This window comes from Pempheris klunzingeri, chromosome 15 (genome assembly GCF_042242105.1).
Source record: "Pempheris klunzingeri isolate RE-2024b chromosome 15, fPemKlu1.hap1, whole genome shotgun sequence".
In the NCBI taxonomy this organism is placed as follows: domain Eukaryota; kingdom Metazoa; phylum Chordata; class Actinopteri; order Acropomatiformes; family Pempheridae; genus Pempheris; species Pempheris klunzingeri.
In genome coordinates, this window is record NC_092026.1 from 3,750,987 (window position 1) to 3,771,029 (window position 20,043).

General features: G+C 42.9%; 5 protein-coding genes across 5 annotated transcripts in view; 1 reads left to right on the forward strand and 4 right to left on the reverse strand.

Annotated features, from left to right (window-relative positions):
* The window catches only part of scp2a (sterol carrier protein 2a), a 65,923-nt gene that overhangs the window by 15,526 nt on the left and 30,354 nt on the right, over positions 1–20,043 (reverse strand). The window lies entirely within an intron of this gene.
* uck2b (uridine-cytidine kinase 2b) lies at positions 412–6,330 on the reverse strand. Its single transcript, XM_070845659.1, has 7 exons — positions 6,217–6,330; positions 3,913–4,072; positions 3,254–3,350; positions 2,881–3,023; positions 2,527–2,624; positions 2,164–2,212; positions 412–1,868 (listed from the first exon to the last, which is right to left on the reverse strand). Exons 1-7 carry the CDS (start codon positions 6,319–6,321, stop codon positions 1,732–1,734), a joined length of 789 nt encoding a protein of 262 aa, XP_070701760.1. The 5' UTR covers positions 6,322–6,330; the 3' UTR covers positions 412–1,731.
* Positions 6,911–11,660, forward strand: aldh9a1b (aldehyde dehydrogenase 9 family, member A1b). Its single transcript, XM_070844747.1, has 11 exons — positions 6,911–7,119; positions 7,693–7,838; positions 8,275–8,404; positions 8,549–8,683; positions 9,274–9,470; positions 9,667–9,807; positions 9,893–10,081; positions 10,182–10,269; positions 10,469–10,610; positions 10,765–10,877; positions 11,078–11,660. Exons 1-11 carry the CDS (start codon positions 6,939–6,941, stop codon positions 11,170–11,172), a joined length of 1,557 nt encoding a protein of 518 aa, XP_070700848.1. The 5' UTR covers positions 6,911–6,938; the 3' UTR covers positions 11,173–11,660.
* zte38 (zebrafish testis-expressed 38) lies at positions 11,623–13,991 on the reverse strand. Its single transcript, XM_070844748.1, has 12 exons — positions 13,941–13,991; positions 13,592–13,736; positions 13,237–13,300; positions 13,059–13,095; positions 12,938–12,958; positions 12,829–12,855; positions 12,679–12,746; positions 12,440–12,588; positions 12,129–12,361; positions 11,975–12,023; positions 11,855–11,895; positions 11,623–11,748 (listed from the first exon to the last, which is right to left on the reverse strand). Exons 1-12 carry the CDS (start codon positions 13,989–13,991, stop codon positions 11,701–11,703), a joined length of 933 nt encoding a protein of 310 aa, XP_070700849.1. The 3' UTR covers positions 11,623–11,700.
* On the reverse strand, positions 14,978–18,293 carry prdx1 (peroxiredoxin 1). Its single transcript, XM_070844758.1, has 6 exons — positions 18,226–18,293; positions 16,956–17,068; positions 16,596–16,749; positions 16,376–16,498; positions 16,116–16,246; positions 14,978–15,454 (listed from the first exon to the last, which is right to left on the reverse strand). The coding sequence occupies exons 2-6, from the start codon at positions 17,059–17,061 to the stop codon at positions 15,372–15,374; spliced, it is 597 nt and encodes a 198-aa protein (XP_070700859.1). The 5' UTR covers positions 17,062–17,068; positions 18,226–18,293; the 3' UTR covers positions 14,978–15,371.

Genomic DNA, 20,043 nt, shown 5'->3' on the forward strand with positions numbered 1-20,043 from the left:
TGAAGGGCTAGTTTTCTAGTTTTGGTGGCGTTAGTTATGTGACAAAATAAATGTAGAAATAGTAACATTTTACTATGCTGTTGATAATGACAACATAGCGTGTGGCGTGGCTATTTTTCGAGTATTCAGGACGACTTCGCGCATGTAAAGTATCACATGTCCGTTAGCATTTTAAAGCACCATATCTGCAGCGGTCAGTAGCTCCCTCCAGTGGACACACACACAGCCAGAGCAGACTGAAAGTCCTGCATGTTGTAAGTAATGTTTTGTGTGTTTAAGTGTGAGGAGCCTCTTTGAAACTCTTTTTTTCGCATATACACCCTTGATACATCAGCACATGCATGTAAGTCTCACCATAGCATCTATCTATAAACACACTTTGTTCAAATAATCACACTGCTCAGACAGGGACACTGGACTGCATCAGTTTATTGACCATTAATCAACTGACGTCATTCAGTTATAAATCATTCCAATCCAAATGATCAGCCATACAGTACAAATCAGTCATTCAATTGCACTATACACAATAAATACAGCACATGGAATACAAAAGTGATTCAAGTTTGTTTTTGTTTTTTTATTGTAACCTTAACTTGTGGAATTGTATTCTAGTGTGGATACTTACTGTACATGGTAACCTGAGGCAACTTTGCAGAGGCATTGTGGTGGGTCGTGGTAGTTAGCAGCCACACACCTGGGGAATTCATATTGCTGTGGCATTGAACACCCATACTCACACCCTTTTCTGGCATTTCAAACCAAAATGGTAATATCAACCTGAGAGTACACGTCATATCTTAATCTAACAGGGCTAATTCTGTCAGTCTGTGAATGCAAGCAAAACCACCTAAATTGGGGAAGTAAATTGTATATCCCTACTTGAGTAACTTTCTCATGAGTTGTTCAATCAATAAACAGGAGTATTTGTATGAATGACTCACACACTATTAATTAGAGGGTACACGCATGTCAAAAACATCATACCCACAACACTTGACTGTTAATACAGTAGTCAGTCGAACCTTCCAGCCTTTGGCTTCATTGATCTGGTGGCCACATTATTCATATCGTGACAATCAGGACTGAAAGATCATGTAGTGTGTTCCTGCTGCTGCAGACATTACAGAGCATCAATGTGGTGGGCACCTTGTGTAGTAAACAGACCTCTAGTGTAACACATTACACCACACAATACACTGAAAAAAACTGAAACACTCCCAAGATTGTCAGTACAAATACAGAGTGCAATCCTGGTTTCTTCCACTCCACATCCTTCTCGTTTGGAACTCACCCAAACATTTGTCGGACTCCCCCCGGCCATTAGGGGTTCAAGTTTTATCAGACATTACCAAAAAGTAAAAGGAGACTCCCCTCTTTTATTCATTAGCGGTGTGAATTTCCATGGAGCAGCAGGGGATACATATAAACAAAATGCAATCTGGGAGGAAAAAAATGCATGGGGTCAATTTTAACCCATGGTCTCATCACAAAGACAACAAGAGCTTCGCTTTTACCCTCCTGACAAAAACTCTAAATCCCAAGTTCAACTATTACAATGAAAAGTAACCAATAACAAGAGTAGTCATGATAATAATAATAATAATAATAAAAGGCATTTCAATTCTTTTTGCATTTCTTTTCTTTCTTAAATACAGTGAGGCCAGCAGGCATTATTTACAGCGCGACCCCCACACCCCTCTCCGCCCTGTGAAGAGAGGTGTGATGAGGTCAATGAGGCCTGCTGCTGGACTCTGAGGTCCGCCGCTGACGTGGAGTACCGTGGCCGTTTATGCAGCCGTTGTGACGTTTGTTCAGTCCGCCGTTCAGAATGTCTTGGATGTGCTGTACTATCAAGTTGATGGCCACTGTGGGAGACATGGAAGAGAGGTGGTCATGAGTTAAAAAGGTATCAAAATGTATGCAGCAGAACTTTTTATTACACACACACACACACACACACACACGTAAATTACCAACAATGCAACTCACACACTGATATTTGGGTCAGAGACTGTCATGCTAGTAGCTGCTAATGTAGCCTTGAAACTGGTGGAGTTGGCCTTTAACAGAACACTTCACAAGGCCTCAGGGGAAAACTACTCCCAGCCTGAACATCAACACAAATGCAGTGTTTGTGAAGTGTATAATAATCATGCTTACCAAGGTTATCTGCTCCTCGGGGAATAATCACATCTGCATACTTCTTCGTCTAGTAGAAACAAAGATGTCAGTGCTCAGGTTTCAACATTTTTCTCATGCTCAGATGTGATAATCATCTTGATATGGATCCCTTAAATTGTGACTGGAATATGAACCGAGGCCAACACGAACAACGTCATGTCCACGCTTTCTTAATTACCTTATATATCTTTTTGGCCTTTTATTTATCGTTTGACATCATATACAGTCAAACCAACACATCTGTTTGAAGCTAAAGCTGGCTGATGATGTTGGGAGTCCCAGTGCATCAGCTGGGCTCTGCGGCACAAGTACCGATGCTTGTAAGTCAGAAACATCACTTACCGGTAAGCAGAACTCCTCAAAGGCCGGTTTCACAAAAGTGATGTACTGAGCCAGCACTTGCTCCAGCTCTCTACCACGCTCACTGATGTCTCTTAGAACTGAACCAGAGAAAGCACACACACAAAAAGAGATGGACAAAATAAGTACTGGCAATTTAACGACTCACAATAGTATTCAGCGCTTATATTCGGTCGTGACTTGACAGAACTTACACTGGAGTAAAAATGTTCATGCTTAAACAAATCTACTTGTGCCTTTTCTCAACAGTACTTTGATGAATTGTTAAATTAGTGTATTTAAGTTAAGACACTTGTTACACCCGTTGTGGTAGTCAACCCAACTCTGACTACACACCTCGGCGTGAGAGCCGTGTGTCTGGATCTGTGTCGACAAACAGCTTCATCTGGAACAGGTCTCTGATTTCCTGTGAGTAGAACATGAGGATGCCCTCAAACAGGACCACATCAGCAGGATACACCGTAACAAACTCCTCTTTCCTGGAACAACACACACGCAAGAGTTTTCCCCTCTCTGTCAGCAACTACACTCAGACATGGTTATGTGCTAGTTTAAACATATGGCACAATCAAGCTGTAAATCAAATATTAGGTTTACAGCCAGTTTAACGTCACTTGTAATTTTAAATCAAGTGTCTGTTCTACAGGAACACACAATCGTGGGTGCTGCCCAAATGGCAATCGTGACTTCAACAGATGGACGTGCTCACCTGGAATGGGTAACAAAGTCATACACCGGGATCTGGACAGTCTTCCCCTGCAGGATCTCTCTGAGCGTTTCCAATATCAGTTCGTTGTCAAAGGCATCTGACAATAAGAAGAGACAAATGTTCATGGGACGTCGTATCATTTAACCTCAGTAACACCAGCATGACATGCGCCCACGGACACGTGGGACCCCGCACTGCACGTTTGGTAACCCAGGAATCCCTGTCGTGTAACAGGTGTTGGCTGCAGACTCTGAGCCTTAGAGCAGCTGCCATCTGAGAGAGGCCTGCTGACGGTGGGGATTTAAAATCAGCTGAGAAAGGAGGCAGGAGCAAGAGGAGGCAAAGTCAGACTCCAAAAATGGAGTCCGTGCTTCTGCCAAAAACGCCCTGCAAAAAAAACGTCAACGTGGCAGCAAAGCATGCTGCTGAACACAGGCCTTTAACACATTTCATGTCATCTTGTGAGTTATCGCTATCCTCGTCTAAATCCTAATCTTTAATCTCTGCACTAATCTGTGTAGTAACAGTCTCAGCTATCTATTTAGATAACGTCAGGTATGTGGAGGAATATGCATACATGGGCCTTCTGCAGGCTAACTGAGGTGCTGTGCCCCATACAGGCCACGAGCTGTAACAGCAACTCTTCAGTGTTTCCATACCTGGATGATCAAAGTTGAACTGGCCCTTAAGTGCCTTTGCCTTCTGCTCTGGAGTTAGCACCTTGTAGAAGCTGTCCTGGCTGAGGATCGCCACCTGCCGCTGGTGGTGGTCAATCTTGTTCTGGCCCAGCAGCTCCATGATCTTCTCACATACTGACGACTGCAGGAGCAGACAAATGGAGAGTAGGTCGGGGCGTGTTTAAAAACATCCGCAGCATCCCTCGTCACTCACAACTGTAGCACTGCAATGATGACTAGTTAATTTCAGTCCACACAGAACAGAATTAAATAACTGTTATGTTAAACCCACAGCCACATGTGCCAAGTAAGAGGGTGGGTGGTTAATTTCCCACCCTGTATGAGTCAGACAACAAAACCATAGGTGAGCTGTCCATGTTTGTCCCCAGTGACCTCACCCAAATAAATGAATCTCATACCCAGTGCTGACTGGGCATTCTCCAGCTGCCCGCGGCTCTGCTGCCTTTGTGTCCATGAAACGGTGCTACAATGAATTTGAACGCCCCCACTCAGGAGCTGGGTGGTTGTGTCAATACACTGAAATGCAACAATTTCAGACAAAAGGACCCGTCTTTGAACACATCAAAGACCCAATCCACACTGACATTTAACGGGGCAATCCACATCTATCCGGATTAGTCTTTGATAGCCGATGGATATTATGATAATCAGTTGTTAGAGATATTCATAACGTAATTTAATATTGCTGTAAAATTAGTTTTTGTTCAGTAGCCGTATTAAAACAGTTATTCGGAGCCCTAGTCAGACCAACATTTATCAATTCATTTGGAAACCAATCTGATATCAAAAAAAGATTGACGGATGCTGAAATTTACCTACTAATCTTAACATTTTTGTTTTGATTACTTCTATAACCCAGTAGTGTTTTTCTGTGTCTACCAAGCAGCAACAGTGGGGCCAATGAAACTGCAAAACAATCTGCTACACTGATCTGGACGCTTTTTTAAAATTATTATTATTATTATCATCATCAAGCCCATGAATTTAGCAAAACTAGTCCGGCATCAACACGGTGCGGACTGCCCCTCGTCCAGGCCCATGTGAGGGGCTTTCAGGAGGCAAAACACTGTGTGCTCATATCTGGGACAAAGTTGGGAGGAGGGGCGAACTGAGAGGAGGCTAGATGGAGGACACACGCGTCTCTTAACTCAGTGAGCCACCTACACTGCTGGTGAAACTGGAAACACACATAAACCCACGGAAGGAAGAAAAAAAAAAAAAAAAAAAAGTCACGATACTCAAAGCTTAAATGTAAAAGCCCCTCTGCTGTGACTCGTCAGCACAGCTGGTGTGTCCGGTTTACACGAGGTGTGGTTTGTGGCTCCACTCGCAGACTTCCCCCGCTTCATAACAAAGACTTTCAGTGACGTCTTGGAAAATATCCACGCGTGTGTGTCATTTCACTGGCACAAGAAGACACCTAGCATGATGCTGCTGCTGGTTTAGCACTGCCCACGCAAGTTACGGTAAAGGGCAGATCAAGTGGGCTATAAATGCAACTAGCATTAGCGGGCTGTTAAAATACAAGATGTTAATCTCGGCTAACGTTGGTGGTACATTACACTGAGCCGCCTGGTTAGTGGGGTGTATTTTTTACATTTTTAAACAGTATTAATTGAACATAGGGACGTCGTGTCTTTAGAAAGCCAGTTCGAGCTGCTAATTTCCCGCTGGCGCCGGTGTCTGTTATCAGTCACTCAACCAGCATCTAGGTTAACGGCGTTTAACGGTAACTCCAGGTCATTCAAACCGTAAAACACAAGGTTAAAGCCACACACCGGACACTAGATTAACTAAATATAACGCAGCATATTTTAAATCATAAAGAAACTATGGCGTGAACTAAATGCGGTCAATGTTTACAAACACTTCAGATAGCCTGGGGGCAAGCTAGCACCCGCTATTGTCTAGCTCACCCGGCACTGCTAGCATGTGATGGAATTTGGCTAGGCGGCTAAGTAAGCTAACACCGTTGGTGTCCACGTAGCCTAAAGTTAGTAGGTCCTGTTAGCAGCCTGTGCGAAAAGGGGACATATGTTAGCGAGCTATCATTTAGTCCAGGACAACAAGCGTGCTAAGCTACGCCGGTGCTAGCGAAGGCTGGTTTAACAGATGATGAGACTGTCAATCAAACCTCAGCGCTGCGCCGCTGAAGCCACGCGGTCAACCCGCAACCGGCTGCCACCTGACTCTGCCGTGATTTGGCTCTAAATATCCCCATGTCAGCTCAAGAAACCCGCCAAATTAGCTAGCTGGGTTGCCAACCTTGCCGCTGGCGGTGCCCCCGGAGACACCGATGAGAAAGGGCTGTCGAATAACGTTGATATTCTCGCCGCGGTCCCTTAGATGTGTCTCGCTGTCCCCGGCCATACTTGCAATGTGCCGTCAAGGCTGCCGTGCTGGAGGATCTTTGTGGTGGAGCTCCTCCCACAAGGTTTAATAACCCGCAGATTTCATTAAATGTATTTATTGACACGTATTTTTCATTATACATTTATTCTTATACACGTACATATCATATCAAATCAAATTATCGATTTAATAATATTATCTTAATTTGTCCTTTTTGCGCTTGACAGTGAAAACAACCAATCGTCTTACACGCTGTGACGCCTGCGTCATGACGTGTAACGGTCGGCATTACTCGCCCCGCCCCCCCTGTGGAGCCTCAGAAAATAATGTAACTGAACAACAAACTGTGCATATAAAGACTTATAAACTGTTTTTATCTGTATGCATTCACCTTTAAACCCACACTAAGTGTGAAGGAGCATGTAAGTAAGTTTGTCAAGACTTAAATACGGTGGTGAAAAATAACAAAGCGAGGTATAAGCAGCTAGCGTCTGACAGTTTTGCACATATGCTTTAGCTAAGTAGTTCAGAGAGTCGAGAGAAACTCCTTTAACGTTTTCTAATGTCGGATTAGTTTTAATGGAGTAACGGTGTGTTTGTCTCACAGTTATCGGCTAAACACAGTTAGCTCCAGCATGCTCCAGAGGCTCGCTGCGTCGCTGCGGCGGCCCGCTGCTGCTGCTCCCCTCCCGGCGGCGGTACGATGCGTGTCCTCGGGCTCAGTGGAAGTCACGGCCCCGCTGAACTTCTGGGCAGGAAAGAGACGGAACAGCCAAGAGAAATGCAACAAGGAACATGTGTACGAACCTGCAACAGGTAAGTCTCAAAAACATTTGATATGTGTTATAAAACACGGTTGTAGTATGTGTTATAAGCCCCTGTTTCCTGACTGGACTTTGGTCTCTGCTGTGTGTGTGTCTGCCTGAGCCTCCTGACTCTCTGAATACTCTCCAGTTGTCTTTCTACATAATACATTTTCTGCATTTTAGTCGCCCCTGACCTGTACAATCAGTTTTATTGCCCTGATCAGCTCCAGTGGAGCAGCCATGACACGTCCTAACTATTAAATCTTCCTTGTCCTCTGTGTGTGGTTGACTTTTCACTCACTGATTTTTGTTGCTTGGTTTAAATTCAGGCCTTTCAGCTCCATTTGATCTAGCAAACAGCCTGTGTGCAGCCCACTCTTCAGGCACAACGATGCCAAATTGAGTGTGTGACAGCCTACAGGCCTAGATTTAATTTCCATTTTTACTGCTGTACGATGCCCATTGAATCAGAACTACAGCACCTAAACAAACTAGTGACGTGAGATGTGGTGGTGTAACCTTTTGGTTTTCTATTTAACCTGTGTGCTCAACTGGTTTCATTATCGTGTGTTTGCCTTTGCAGGACGAGTCTTGTGCCATTTGGAGCCGTGTGGCGCTGCGGAGGTCGACCAGGCTGTGAAGGCTGCCAAGCTGGCCTTTGGCCATTGGAGCAGAATGTCTGGGATGGAGAGGGCGAGGATCATGATAGACGCTGCCCATATCATTGAGGTGTTTGTGTTTTTCATTCATTTGTACGCTACTCCTGAGAATACGTAAATTGGCACAAAGACCACATAAGAATGACTGCACAGAGTATCTTGAGTATCCTTGGCCTGGTTTCCTTAAAGCATTCAGTGTGCTGGTAATTTGACCAAGACTCTTTCATATCCTGCATGATGAAGATCTCTAGTGTGGGAATCACTGTATACTGTGCACATTTCCTGTCACAACGTGCTTCACACGACCTACATATCAAAACTCCAGCTGACAAACAACTCATCTGAATGACTAATGCACAAAAAGAAAAATCTATAACTCATCTCATTATGTACATCTGTGTTTTTGTGACTATGATTGTACGTCGTGAACAGACCGTCCTGCTTTGTACAAAGAGTCGCACTAACAAAAGAAAATGACATGATGACATCCTGGCTTTCATGCACAGAGCAGGAGAGAGGAGATAGCTCAAATGGAGGTGGTCAATAATGGGAAGTCCATCACGGAGGCCCGCCTGGATGTGGACTCTGCCAGACTGTGTATAGAGTACTATGCAGGGCTGGCCGGCACTCTGGCAGGTTGGTACGATGCAACTTCTCACTCAGTAGCTACGTGTTGAAGAAAAGGCCTTATACAGAAATACTTTAACGAATATTATTCAGATTTTCAGTGTCTAAACCTTTGTTTCACCATGTTTACACCTTCGCCTGTCCTCTCTAAAGGCCAGCATGTCCAGTTGCCTGGGGGATCCTTCGCCTATACGCGCAGGGAGCCTCTGGGAGTCTGTGTCGGCATCGGCGCTTGGAATTATCCTTTTCAGATAGCTGCATGGAAATCAGCCCCAGCTCTGGCCTGTGGTATGGGATCTAAAAGAGTTTGTGTTGTGTCTTTGGTTGACTATGTTTGTTTATTTGTTATTTAGCGGGATACCTCAAAAATGATCTTAAAAGAATTCAGTGACATTTTTTTAGAAGATTAGAAGACTGTGGGTCTAGGAAGAACCTGTCTGGGGTTAGGATAACACCACAACACAGCAATTTATAAAGCATTAGAAACTGTATACAATCTTATTACCAGTGATATTGGATGAGTGAAATTCATTTTCTGCAATTGTCTGTGAAATTCTTTTTGAAATAAGCTGCTATGACTCCCAAGATATTTTGTGCAGCTGCAGCCAAATGTAACTCACATGTATACACATTTGTCCTGAGCGATCCTGGACAAAAAAAAGACATCTTTTCACCAACAGATGGCGCTACAGCAACATAATTACTTTACTGTGGTCATGAGTCTGCCTCATCTCCTCACATGAATCGAGCCCTAACTTTCCTCATCAGTTTATAACCTGACTTCTCTCTAGTTGATCAGATGAGTCAAACTATTTTCTATCGTCTTTCTTACTCATTTGTATTTTTTGTTTTTTTCTTGTGTCTGTCCTCTAAAACAGGCAACTCCATGGTGTTCAAGCCGTCACCGGTGACGCCGGTGACAGCAGTCATGTTGGCAGAGATCTTTGCCGAGGTTGGAGCTCCAGAGGGGCTGGTTAACGTGGTGCAGGGCGGCCAGGAGACTGGCAGCTTACTCTGCCACCACCCTGACGTCGCCAAGGTGTCCTTCACTGGGAGTGTGCCCACAGGCAAGAAGGTCTGTGTTACTTTAATGGTAGAAGTGAAATATTCTACACACCTTGTGGACTTTTCTTGGTTTTATTAGTGAGATATTAAATAAGAAACACCTGTTGATCGTGGAAAACCTTGGTACAGACCTGTCATGAGTGGGAACTGTCGAGTGTCTTTCTTCTCTGTGAATAATCGATGGCTTTTCCTTCTTTAAACCCCAGATTATGGCGATGGCATCCAGAGGAGTGAAGCCTGTGACTCTGGAGCTTGGAGGGAAATCTCCTCTGCTCATCTTCCAGGACGGCGACCTGGAGAACGCTGTGAAGGGAGCTCTCATGGCCAACTTCCTGTCTCAAGGCCAGGTATGTGATGTGCTCTGCTTTGGATGCTGTATGCCAACTTCTACACATGGAAGCCTGTTGTTTAATCTGATTAAATGTATTCCAGGTCTGTAGCAATGGTACAAGGGTCTTTGTTCAGAGGGATATTCTGCCTGAGTTTGTGGAAGAGGTGGTAAAGAGGACCAAGGCGATCAAGATAGGAGACCCGCTACTGGAGAGCACCCGAATGGGAGCACTGGTGAGCCGACCTCACCTGGAAAAAGTCCTGTCCTTCGTTGAACAGGCGAAGAAAGAGGTACGGCTTGTCCTTATTTTGCTTTGTAAGAACAGCATGTGAACAGTCTTGTGTGCATCAACTTAGATTTAGACCTTCATGTAAGCTGAACTGTTTCCAGGGAGCTGCAGTGCTGTGCGGAGGTGAACCTTTTGTCCCATCAGATCCCAAACTCAGAGGTGGATACTACATGACTCCATGTGTACTGGGTAAGACTTCCATACATCTGTCCATGAATACAGTGCATCCAGAAGGTATACAGCTTTTATTTTACTCTTTGTTTTAGAGTTGCAGACTATTTTGTTCCTCTTCCACTTCCTGCTACACCACATCTCTATGTACGGATCAGAAAGGTGACCTTCACATCAGTTTCCACATTCTTGTCCTTCCTGTTTTCCCCTCTTACAGGTGACTGCACGGATGAGATGACCTGTGTGAAGGAGGAGATCTTCGGCCCTGTCATGTCCGTGCTGTCTTTCGAGACCGAAGAGGAGGTGCTGCAGAGAGCCAACGACACCACCATGGGTCTGGCTGCAGGAGTCTTCACCAGGTGGGCAACCTCACGGGCTTCTGAACCACGACTGACTGAAATCATTCTGAGAAATACATATTTAAATTAGCACCAAACAAAAAACTGAATAAATAACTGAAAAAACAACTAAGTGAAGGAACCTTCTTTCACCTTTTTGTTTTTGCGTCTGTAGAGATGTGAGGCGAGCGCATCGCGTGGTGGAACATCTCAAGGCCGGTTCCTGTTTCATCAACAACTACAACATCACTCCTGTGGAGGTGCCCTTTGGAGGCTTCAAGATGTCAGGTACACTCTGGTTGTGCGCTCACAGAACTGGAGCCAGTTATTTAAATCTAATCGCAGTCAATAAGCCAAGAAGAAAAACTAGGTCGCTCTTTCTTGCATAGTCTGATCACTGAGGAGAGCAGTTCCTTATATAAAGAAATAGATCCAGTACTCTCTCGTGACGTCAGTGGGAGTTAACTTATAATCTGTATGTCCACCAGGGATAGGACGGGAGAACGGCCAGGTGACAATTGAACACTACACCCAGCTGAAGACCGTGTTTGTGGAGATGGGAGATGTGGACAGTTTATTCTGAGACGCACACGTTTAGAGGAAGACGATGGAGCCGTTACAGCGACCCAGAGACTCAAACAGATGGTCTGGATCAGAACACCTCCATCGCTCGGGGGAAGATGAAGGGAAAGCAGCCATGGTATTTTTCAGTATTCTCTGAATGTGAGGGAGATGTAACACACAGGCAAACAGCTGATTGATCAAATTAAAGATTGTCCTCAGTATTTACTAAACCTTGATTGATGTCAGCCACTAAAGCAGAGATTCAAGTTGCATGTTGTGACATGTGACAGAATAACGTTACCTAGAAACATCAAAATGTTTACATGTCAAGCTTTATTTCTTGAACACACATCCATATATTTTTATACACACACAATAAAAAATGATGCACTTTGTATTGATTTAATAATCTAGACTGTACAGGCTATTTGTACAACATTGTCTTAACTAGAACTGTAATGTAAAGAACCTGCCGAACACATTTGGTTCATCAAATCAGATGTAACATTAAACAGCACGCAGTGACGGAGCTTTTGTTTGGTCGTGGCTAAATTCTTCTTTTCTTCTTCGCCAGATTTTTGGCGGCTGCCTTTCTCTAAAACAGACAAAGAAGATTATCATCTGAACGGTTTTTCTGTAGCCTGCATATATAATATATATATATATATATATATATAATCATGCTTCTAGTACAACTGTACCTTTGCCAAAGGTTTTGTGGGTTTCTTGAACTGTGCAGACTCTGTTTGAAGGGAAATCAACAGTGTAAACTCATGGGATGGATTTTACAGTTGTGTAACAGTAGCAGCACGCAGACTTACCATCCTCAGATGGTAGATCATCTTCGTCATATATTTTCGTACAAGGACCCTGTAATAAGGTTTTTACAGACAATTCTAATTAACTGAAAGCACTCACTGACAAACATCTGTCACAGGGCAGAGCTGACTGTCAGACTGGTCTTTCTGGACCCACCTTGGCTGTTTTCCTCTCTGGAGGATTTCTCTGAGAGTCCTGCTTGCTTTCCCTCAGGTGGTTCCCTTCCTGAAGCTTCTCCAGCCGGCCTTGTTCCGCAGACACACGCACTCTCAAGGTGTGAAAGGCCGTCTGCACCTCGCCCACCTTGAAGTGCACGGCCATGCCTTCGAACCAAAGGCTGTCACATTGACCCTCCTTGAAGCCCGGAGGCTGGTAGTCAGCAGGGGTGACTTTGAAAGGAGAGCAAGAGGAGATGAAACCCATTCTAGATCTTCATCTAGTTCAGCTGAGATGTTTATGCGTCTTACCATCATCGTAATAGTAGAGCTTCATGGTGAGGTACACGTTGTTGGGGAGGGTGTTGAGGTTCTGCAGCAGCAGGAAGAGCTTCCTGATGAGCAGCACCGAGGCTCTCTTGGTGTCCTCCAGTGTCACCTGCATCTCCACATCGTTGTTCCTGTGGTTTCATGGACGTTACATAACCATCACTTCATTCACACGTGGAGGCCCAAACCAGAACATAAAGAGTGTAGAGCGTCCATCAAACCTGAGAATGTCCATCTCTGGCCCCTTTTCAGTGTACTTGAATTTAAACTGGTATGACTCAATAATGCACTACAAAAAGAGAAAAGTGGTGATCACATTACAGAGCCAGCAGTGTGTTTCTGGTCATAAAATGAATGAGTCAAGGACTTACATTAGGTTCATCTGGATTGGTGTAAACCTAGATTGCAATAACATATTATACAAAGTTAATATTGGCAATTTTCACTATAAATGTTGCAGCACTGACTGGATGTACTCACCCCAATGAATACAATCTGGAGCTGTCGAGAGGACGATATTGAACAATTCATTGAAAAACCACTTGAAACAATTAAAAAAAAAAAAAAAAAAATCAAAGCATTCATGAGTGCACTGACTTACATACTGTTTCTCTAATGCATCGAAGCAGCCCATCATCCTGGAACAAACGGGAGCGAATAGGGTGAGAACATCAACTCGAATAGGAAATTACCAAGTGCTGATGAACGTTTTCCATTTTTAAAGGTGGGTCTGACTTTCTGGTGTCGAGCTACGAGTGCTGCAGGAATATCATAGTCACCATTTCACAATTTTGCTGGCACCAGGGGTGTTGCAGTCTTCGCGCAGAACTTTGATGCACAAATCTGGTAAAATGGCAAACAACACATGACATAAAATACAGTATTTATTACTCTTTGATAACGAGGAATGATTTCCACCATGATCCTGAAGTATGTGACTTTTCCAATAAGGTTTCTGGAACTACTTGTGTGTTTGCAAGGTCTAAAATGTTATTTGTCCCTTGTTTATGATGGTCCCCCGACACAGCAAGTAGAAAAACTGTTAAAGCACTGTTTTTTTGTAGATAATATGTGAAACAAGCTCTATAAATAAAGTGGCTCATGCTGATGCTCCTCTAAATTTTTTTTGCTCACCTTCCAGATATCTGGATCTGTAGGCATCCTCTGGAAAAATCCCTCTGAGGTAGGTGATGGAGGACACTGCCACGGCCATCATCCTCTTGACGAAGACGAGGGACTCCTGCTTGGTTTTCAAGTCATTTAGGAACAATCCTGTCCACTTTGAGACAAGACAGGAGACACAGGTGAGACCTAATGTGACTTCTAACCTGGTGGTAGCCACACGATGGCGCCATTGTGTGCGCCAAATGTCCTCCATGGCAGCTATTAAAAACCCTACTATACATTAGAGTTAGCTAATAATTACACAACCAGAGTAAATCAAACGCTATACTTATATAACTAGTGTGTGGTGAGCTCAAACCTCAGACGTTTCCTCCTTGCTCCTCCTGATGCACATCTTCCCCGCCGCCATTTTCTCCTTCTCTGTTGCTACAGAGTTAGCTTGGTACCGCTAATGCTAACGCTAACTGACCTAGCTAAGGAGATCGATACAGACTGATATTCAATATCGGCTAGCAAAGCAGAGGGTAAAATTACACGAACGGCACATTTGCTCCCAGACTTATTATTTTGATATTGGCAGTCTAAAGGAGCCTAAAGATGTTAGGCTAAAGTTACTCAGTCAAACAAGTCAAACATTAGCTAGCATCATAATGAGTCCTTCCCGCCAAAACTAAACCGGAAGTTAAATTAATTGATTTATATTAGCACAATAATAATAAACCTTTGGATTAATAGTTCACTCTTACTTTTACATCATAAAATTATGTCTTTTTCCAGTTAATCCACACCTGTGTAAAAAATAAAAGCCTAAATAAAGATTTAGGCTTTTATTGTTTACACAGGTGTGTCAAATACACAGGTGACTGCCTAGCTTGCCATCAGTTATCAGCTCTATACATTCAAAAGACAACTGCAGGTCTTTATACATGGACATAATTCAACATAAGCCTCCATCTTGTTTCATGTTCTTTAGATTAGAGTTTATCTTCCATTCTTTTTGTGTCTGACGATGGGCTGTAATTGTATAATGTGTAATAATGTTCAATTGTATGATGTAATATCACACTTAATTACATAAGTGGGTGTTTCTACTAGTGTTTAGGTTGGTTGGGGCATCTTTGCGTTCATACAACTACCACACGAGGAGGCAGAAGTTGGACGTTATGATGATTTATTTAATTGTTTTTGCTATTTTTGCTCTCAGTCACACAAAAAAAGCTCAGCAGATACAATATGTGGACGTATATTTGTTTTCATTGGATCATAATTTGTGTTTTCTCAAATTAGCTGAGCTGCTGTATACTTTTACTTAACACTTTAAAAAAAAAATAGGTGTAATGACCTTTTAACACCCCCAAAATCTTTACTGCGAAGTAAAAAATGTTCCTTTAGGAGTGTTATAAACTGTATTCTTTATTTCAATGAAATGACATGTGTTGTTCGCTGTAAAAAAAAAAATACAAACATAATGGAGATTTTTCTGTGACTTCACCACAGTGAACATGTTTGGTCCTTTGTGTCCAAAAATAGCAACAAATAACATGGAAGGACAGACATTTAGCTCAGTCCCACAGTCATTACCGCGACTTAATTACACAGTTACATACTTTGGTCATAAGTGCTCTATCCACTCTACAGACAACAGAACACACACAGCGCGTCGACTACATGGACTGTCTCCTACACACTCCTCCACAGGCACAGCGACTGGCTTAAATATTGTTCTCTGGAAATGTAATATCTAAATGAAATCTCCTACAGCAGGCGGCAGACTCGGGCCTTGGGCTTATTACTGCTTGGAGAAGTAGTCTTTGCTTTTCTGGACGTCGGGTTTGATGGTGTCGCTTCCTGGTTTCCAGCCGGCTGGGCAGACTGAAAAGATAAACCCGCCATGAGTACCGAGCAGGTGGATGCACCAGTATGACATATACAGACATGCACATGTACAGTTTATAACCTCTGTTTCATTTCATTTCAATGCCAGATGCAGGATTGTGAAACACTGTCACAGGACACTTACTACATATTAACCCGTTCATGCATAAATTATAATAACCTCAGTCAGGAAGTGTTTTTATTCATCTTTAGGCTGAAAAACAAGGTTTGAATTTTATTTTTTTTCAACCCATATATTATAAAAATATATTTACATGTCCAGTAGTTGAAATATAGCCACTGATGCATGATGTACACTTCAGTGGACATGTGATTAATCATAATTTCCTCTCAATATAAAATCAATACTTGAAAAATTTAGCAGTTGCATGACTCCTTAGATGTTACTTGATGTCACTATATTTTTCTTACTTGCAAGGGTCTCTTTTTATACAAGGTTTGAACAGAAACAGAAACGAGCAACTCTGTGTTTTCACTACAGTGAAGCTACTGCTGCACTGCTGATGTGCAACTACGCCATCAAAACTCATGCATATACAAGAAAACAGCTTTTGAATTGCTGCACACTGTAGTGAGCTCTCTGCATGAAAGGGTTACGGTGCTAAACATCTTGCAGTATGTTGCAGCGGTGACTAACCTTCTCCGTGCTTGTCAGTGAACTGAAAGGCTTGGACCAAACGCATGGTCTCCTCAACACAGCGCCCAACTGGGAGGTCGTTGATGGTGATCTGTCTCAGGATGCCCTTGTCGTCAATGATGAACAGACCCCTGACATAGAGAGGAAGAGCAGTTCATGAGTCTCAGCCAGAAAGGTGCGGCAAGGAAAGACCAAGATCTCCCAACCGCTGCCATCTGCACTGTGGTGCGTTTACTGATCGTCTTTATCCATCAACCCACCTGTAGGCGATGCCCTCATCCTCCTTTAGCACACCGTAATCTGTGGAGATGGTGCGCCGGGTGTCAGACACCAGGGGAATCTTCATGGCACCCAGACCGCCCTGCTTACGTGGCGTGTTGGTCCTTGGTGAACATAAACGGAGGAGAAAAGGTGACGAGTTTGCAAGAGCCAATCCACGCAATCACCGAGGGTGCTTACAATACAAAGCCGCGTAACTACCATGCGAAATGGGAGAAGTGCGAGTCAACAGAGGCGGCGATGACCTCACAGCCGATCTTCCTGAAGTCTTCGGCGGCATCACTGTAAGCGATGATCTCCGTTGGACACACAAAGGTGAAGTCCAGTGGATAGAAGAAGAAGACAACATATTTCCCTGCCACCAAAGGAAAAGAAAACAAACACAGGTTACAGCGTTTGTCATCGTCTGATAATGCACCTGCGGTAATTACAGGCTAATTCACTCTAGTCTTCAGTAGTGTAAATGAACTGTGGGCTCACAAAGCAGTGAATGCAGGACAGAGCATCATCAAAGCACTTCTTCCTCTCTACAGAGGATGAGACACACAGGTTGAGGCGTACCTCTGTAGTCTGACAGCTTCAGGTCCTTGAACTGTCCATCCGGCATCACCGCTTTGGCTGTGAAGTCTGGGGCCAGCTTTCCAATTTGTGCTTTACCTGCAGCCATCTTCAGTCTGACCAGATTAGGGAAAGAGCAAAAGAAAGAGCATTGTTTTGTTTGTTTGTGTGTGAAATCATGAATGAACCATAACTGTTCCTCTTTTCTAGTACAAGGAAATTCGTCTCCTTCATATAGAATATCTAACCAATTATAAAACTGTTCTGTCTCTTATGAAAGCACTGTGCATTAGGGCTGAAACTACTGATCATTTCCCTTATCGACTAATCTGCTGGTTTTTATCTCGGTTAATCCGGCAGCAAGTTTGTCCTTGAAATGAAAATGAAAGCAGTGAAAAATGTCTGTCAGTTTCCTCAGAGTCTGAAGTGACATACTGAAGTTGTCTGTTTCATCTGCTCACACCCCAAACATATCAAGTTTTCTTTCATTTAACACAGAAAAGCAGCACATTTTCACATATGAAAACTGATCAGTCATCAAAATAATAGCCTATTAATTTAAAGAAAACAGTGTGCTAATTGTTAAAATGATTAATTAATTGCTTGTGAGTAATTATTGGCATATGGAAGTAGGAAATGTGTAATCCTGTCTGTAACACATTGTAATATAATAGTTATCATCCAACCAGATTTGAGAATATAATGTTTTTGCTTAAGTACTAAAGCTCGTCCTGTAACCAAACCTCAGCTCAGATATAAGTGATTTAAGCACTCGGCACTTTAACTGGGTATTTCAACTGACCACAACCGAAACTATGAACCATCTCCACTTCTCTGTTTAAATTCACAGGTGTTTCCTCAAATTGGCATTTAATACTTCTCGTCAAGGTGTTTTTTTCTGCATAAAAATCTACATCTTCAGGACGGCCGAGTGCGTTTTTGGTATTCTGCGACGAAGCGTTAACACCAACCGCAGCGCCAAAAATGTCGATTTTTTCTACGGAGTTTTGAGTTGAGAGCTAAAAGTTACAGTGGAAGCTTTTCAGATAAGAAAATCAAAGTACCGGTGCCATAAACTTAAACTAGCACAACTAAAACTTATCAGATAACATTCATAATCTTGTGGGGAAAAAAAAAAAACACTTGTTGAATTCAGCAACAGTGACGCAAACTAAAACATGCGTAAAATAAACCGAAGAACTAAACATGTTAACTTTAACTGCAAAACATAATGAGACAGACATCATTAAAAAAAATAAATTGGCACACTTACTTTGGTTTTTGCCCCCACAGCACCGACACACACACAGCAGAGAGGAGTGCACGGGCTGGCACAGTCGACTGGGGATTTTATATCACGGCTCAGTTCTCGCGATAAGATGGACCAGAACGAGACTACAGCCCAGTCCAGCCTGAGACACCCACTACACTGCATGACTTTGCAGTTTTGCTATCACTGTTCTGGGACTTTGCATGCTCTTGTGAAATCTCAAAGAGGGAAGGATGAGGAGAAGGAAGAGGAGCCTTCCTCGGGATATTTCAGGCATCATTTTTTTTAATTTTATTGTTAAATCTCACAGTTGTCTCATAATCCCAGACTTGACAGACACCCTGTCCCCACGTGTGTGATGCATAACACTCACTGAAAGTGGAAAAAAAAAAAAGAGCAGTTCCCTAATCGACCACGTCATGAGGTTTCATCATATGACTCTTTTAAGGATTTGGAGCCAACTCATTGTCATGATGAATTGACATTTAAGCAACACCTTGTTAATTATTTACTAATTAATTTGCCGGCGCCTCCAGTCAACCCACTTTTTATTTTTCATTTTGTTCCAGCACTGTCAAACATGAGCTCATAATTTGCATTCAAATTATGAGCATTCAGTCATTTGTGTGCTTTTAAAAGAAAACTGTGGGAACTAATTTTTCACCTTCAGCATAGATAAAAAAAAAAAAAAAGCAACCGCAAACAAATACAGCCACAAAAAGTGACTGTACTTCATTAATTAATTTGAATGATTCTTTATTCTGTAGGCATCTGTAAGGCCGCTGCACATGTTGGCCAATTTCCTCCACGTTTCCTGGATTATCTCTCACATTATTTACAGTCAGACGTGCAGCATGCCGAGGTGCACTGTTGCAACATCCTATACTTATCCTGTGGGCTGCAGAGGGTATTTTTCATTCTCATTTCCTCCTCACCACTGCTGTATTTACTCAGTGACTTGGCTGAGGAGGACCAGCACCCTTTGTCTGTGCATGTTCACACTGGCAGCAGTTTCTATTACTTCAAATGAATGAACAGTTTTGTATATATCTTATGCAAACTGTTCGCAGTGATTTTACAAATATCACATAACCTCTGTTTACATACACTAAGTGATATTCTTGCTGTCACACTGAAAGGTGTTTGTTGTAGAGTGAGGTGCTTCCTTTGTTTCCTGAGTGAAATGATAAATCAGGACATCAGATACAAGTTCAGGTTATTTTATTTGCACCCATCAGTAGATTGTCAGTGGACCAGGCACAAAAAAAAGACAAATATGATGATAATAGTTTATAAAAATGATCCCCTTGTTTTACGTGTACAATGACACTAATGTACTGTACTTGTTACAACAAGCCTTTGCGTGTGACAATACAGCTACACAATGAAAAGGGAAGTGAAGCTGGTTTCACAGTGCCACATGCTGTAGGTCACAGCGTATCTCAAACTGAAGTGTTGTCTTTGAATTGGAAAAAGTTTCATGTCAAACAAAACAGTTTTACTCGATAAGATAATCATGTATCTGTGTAGAGATGCTGATTTATTAAAAGACGTGCACAGAGCTAAGATAGGATGCAACCTGCAGTGTTTTTCATAGAAAATGTGTTCGTCCTGTCTGTGTAACCTGGACAGATGACAGAGGCTGGTATCTGCTCAGACAGCTCGCCCACCGTGCCCCTTCTCCCCGAGCTATGTCTCTGCATGCCGTTGCCATGGGCACCGCATCAAGGGCCAGATAAGAGGGACACACACAATAACCTCCTGCTTGAAGCGCCGCAGCGGGCTAGTGATCAAACGTTGTCCCGTGCTCATTTCCTGTCT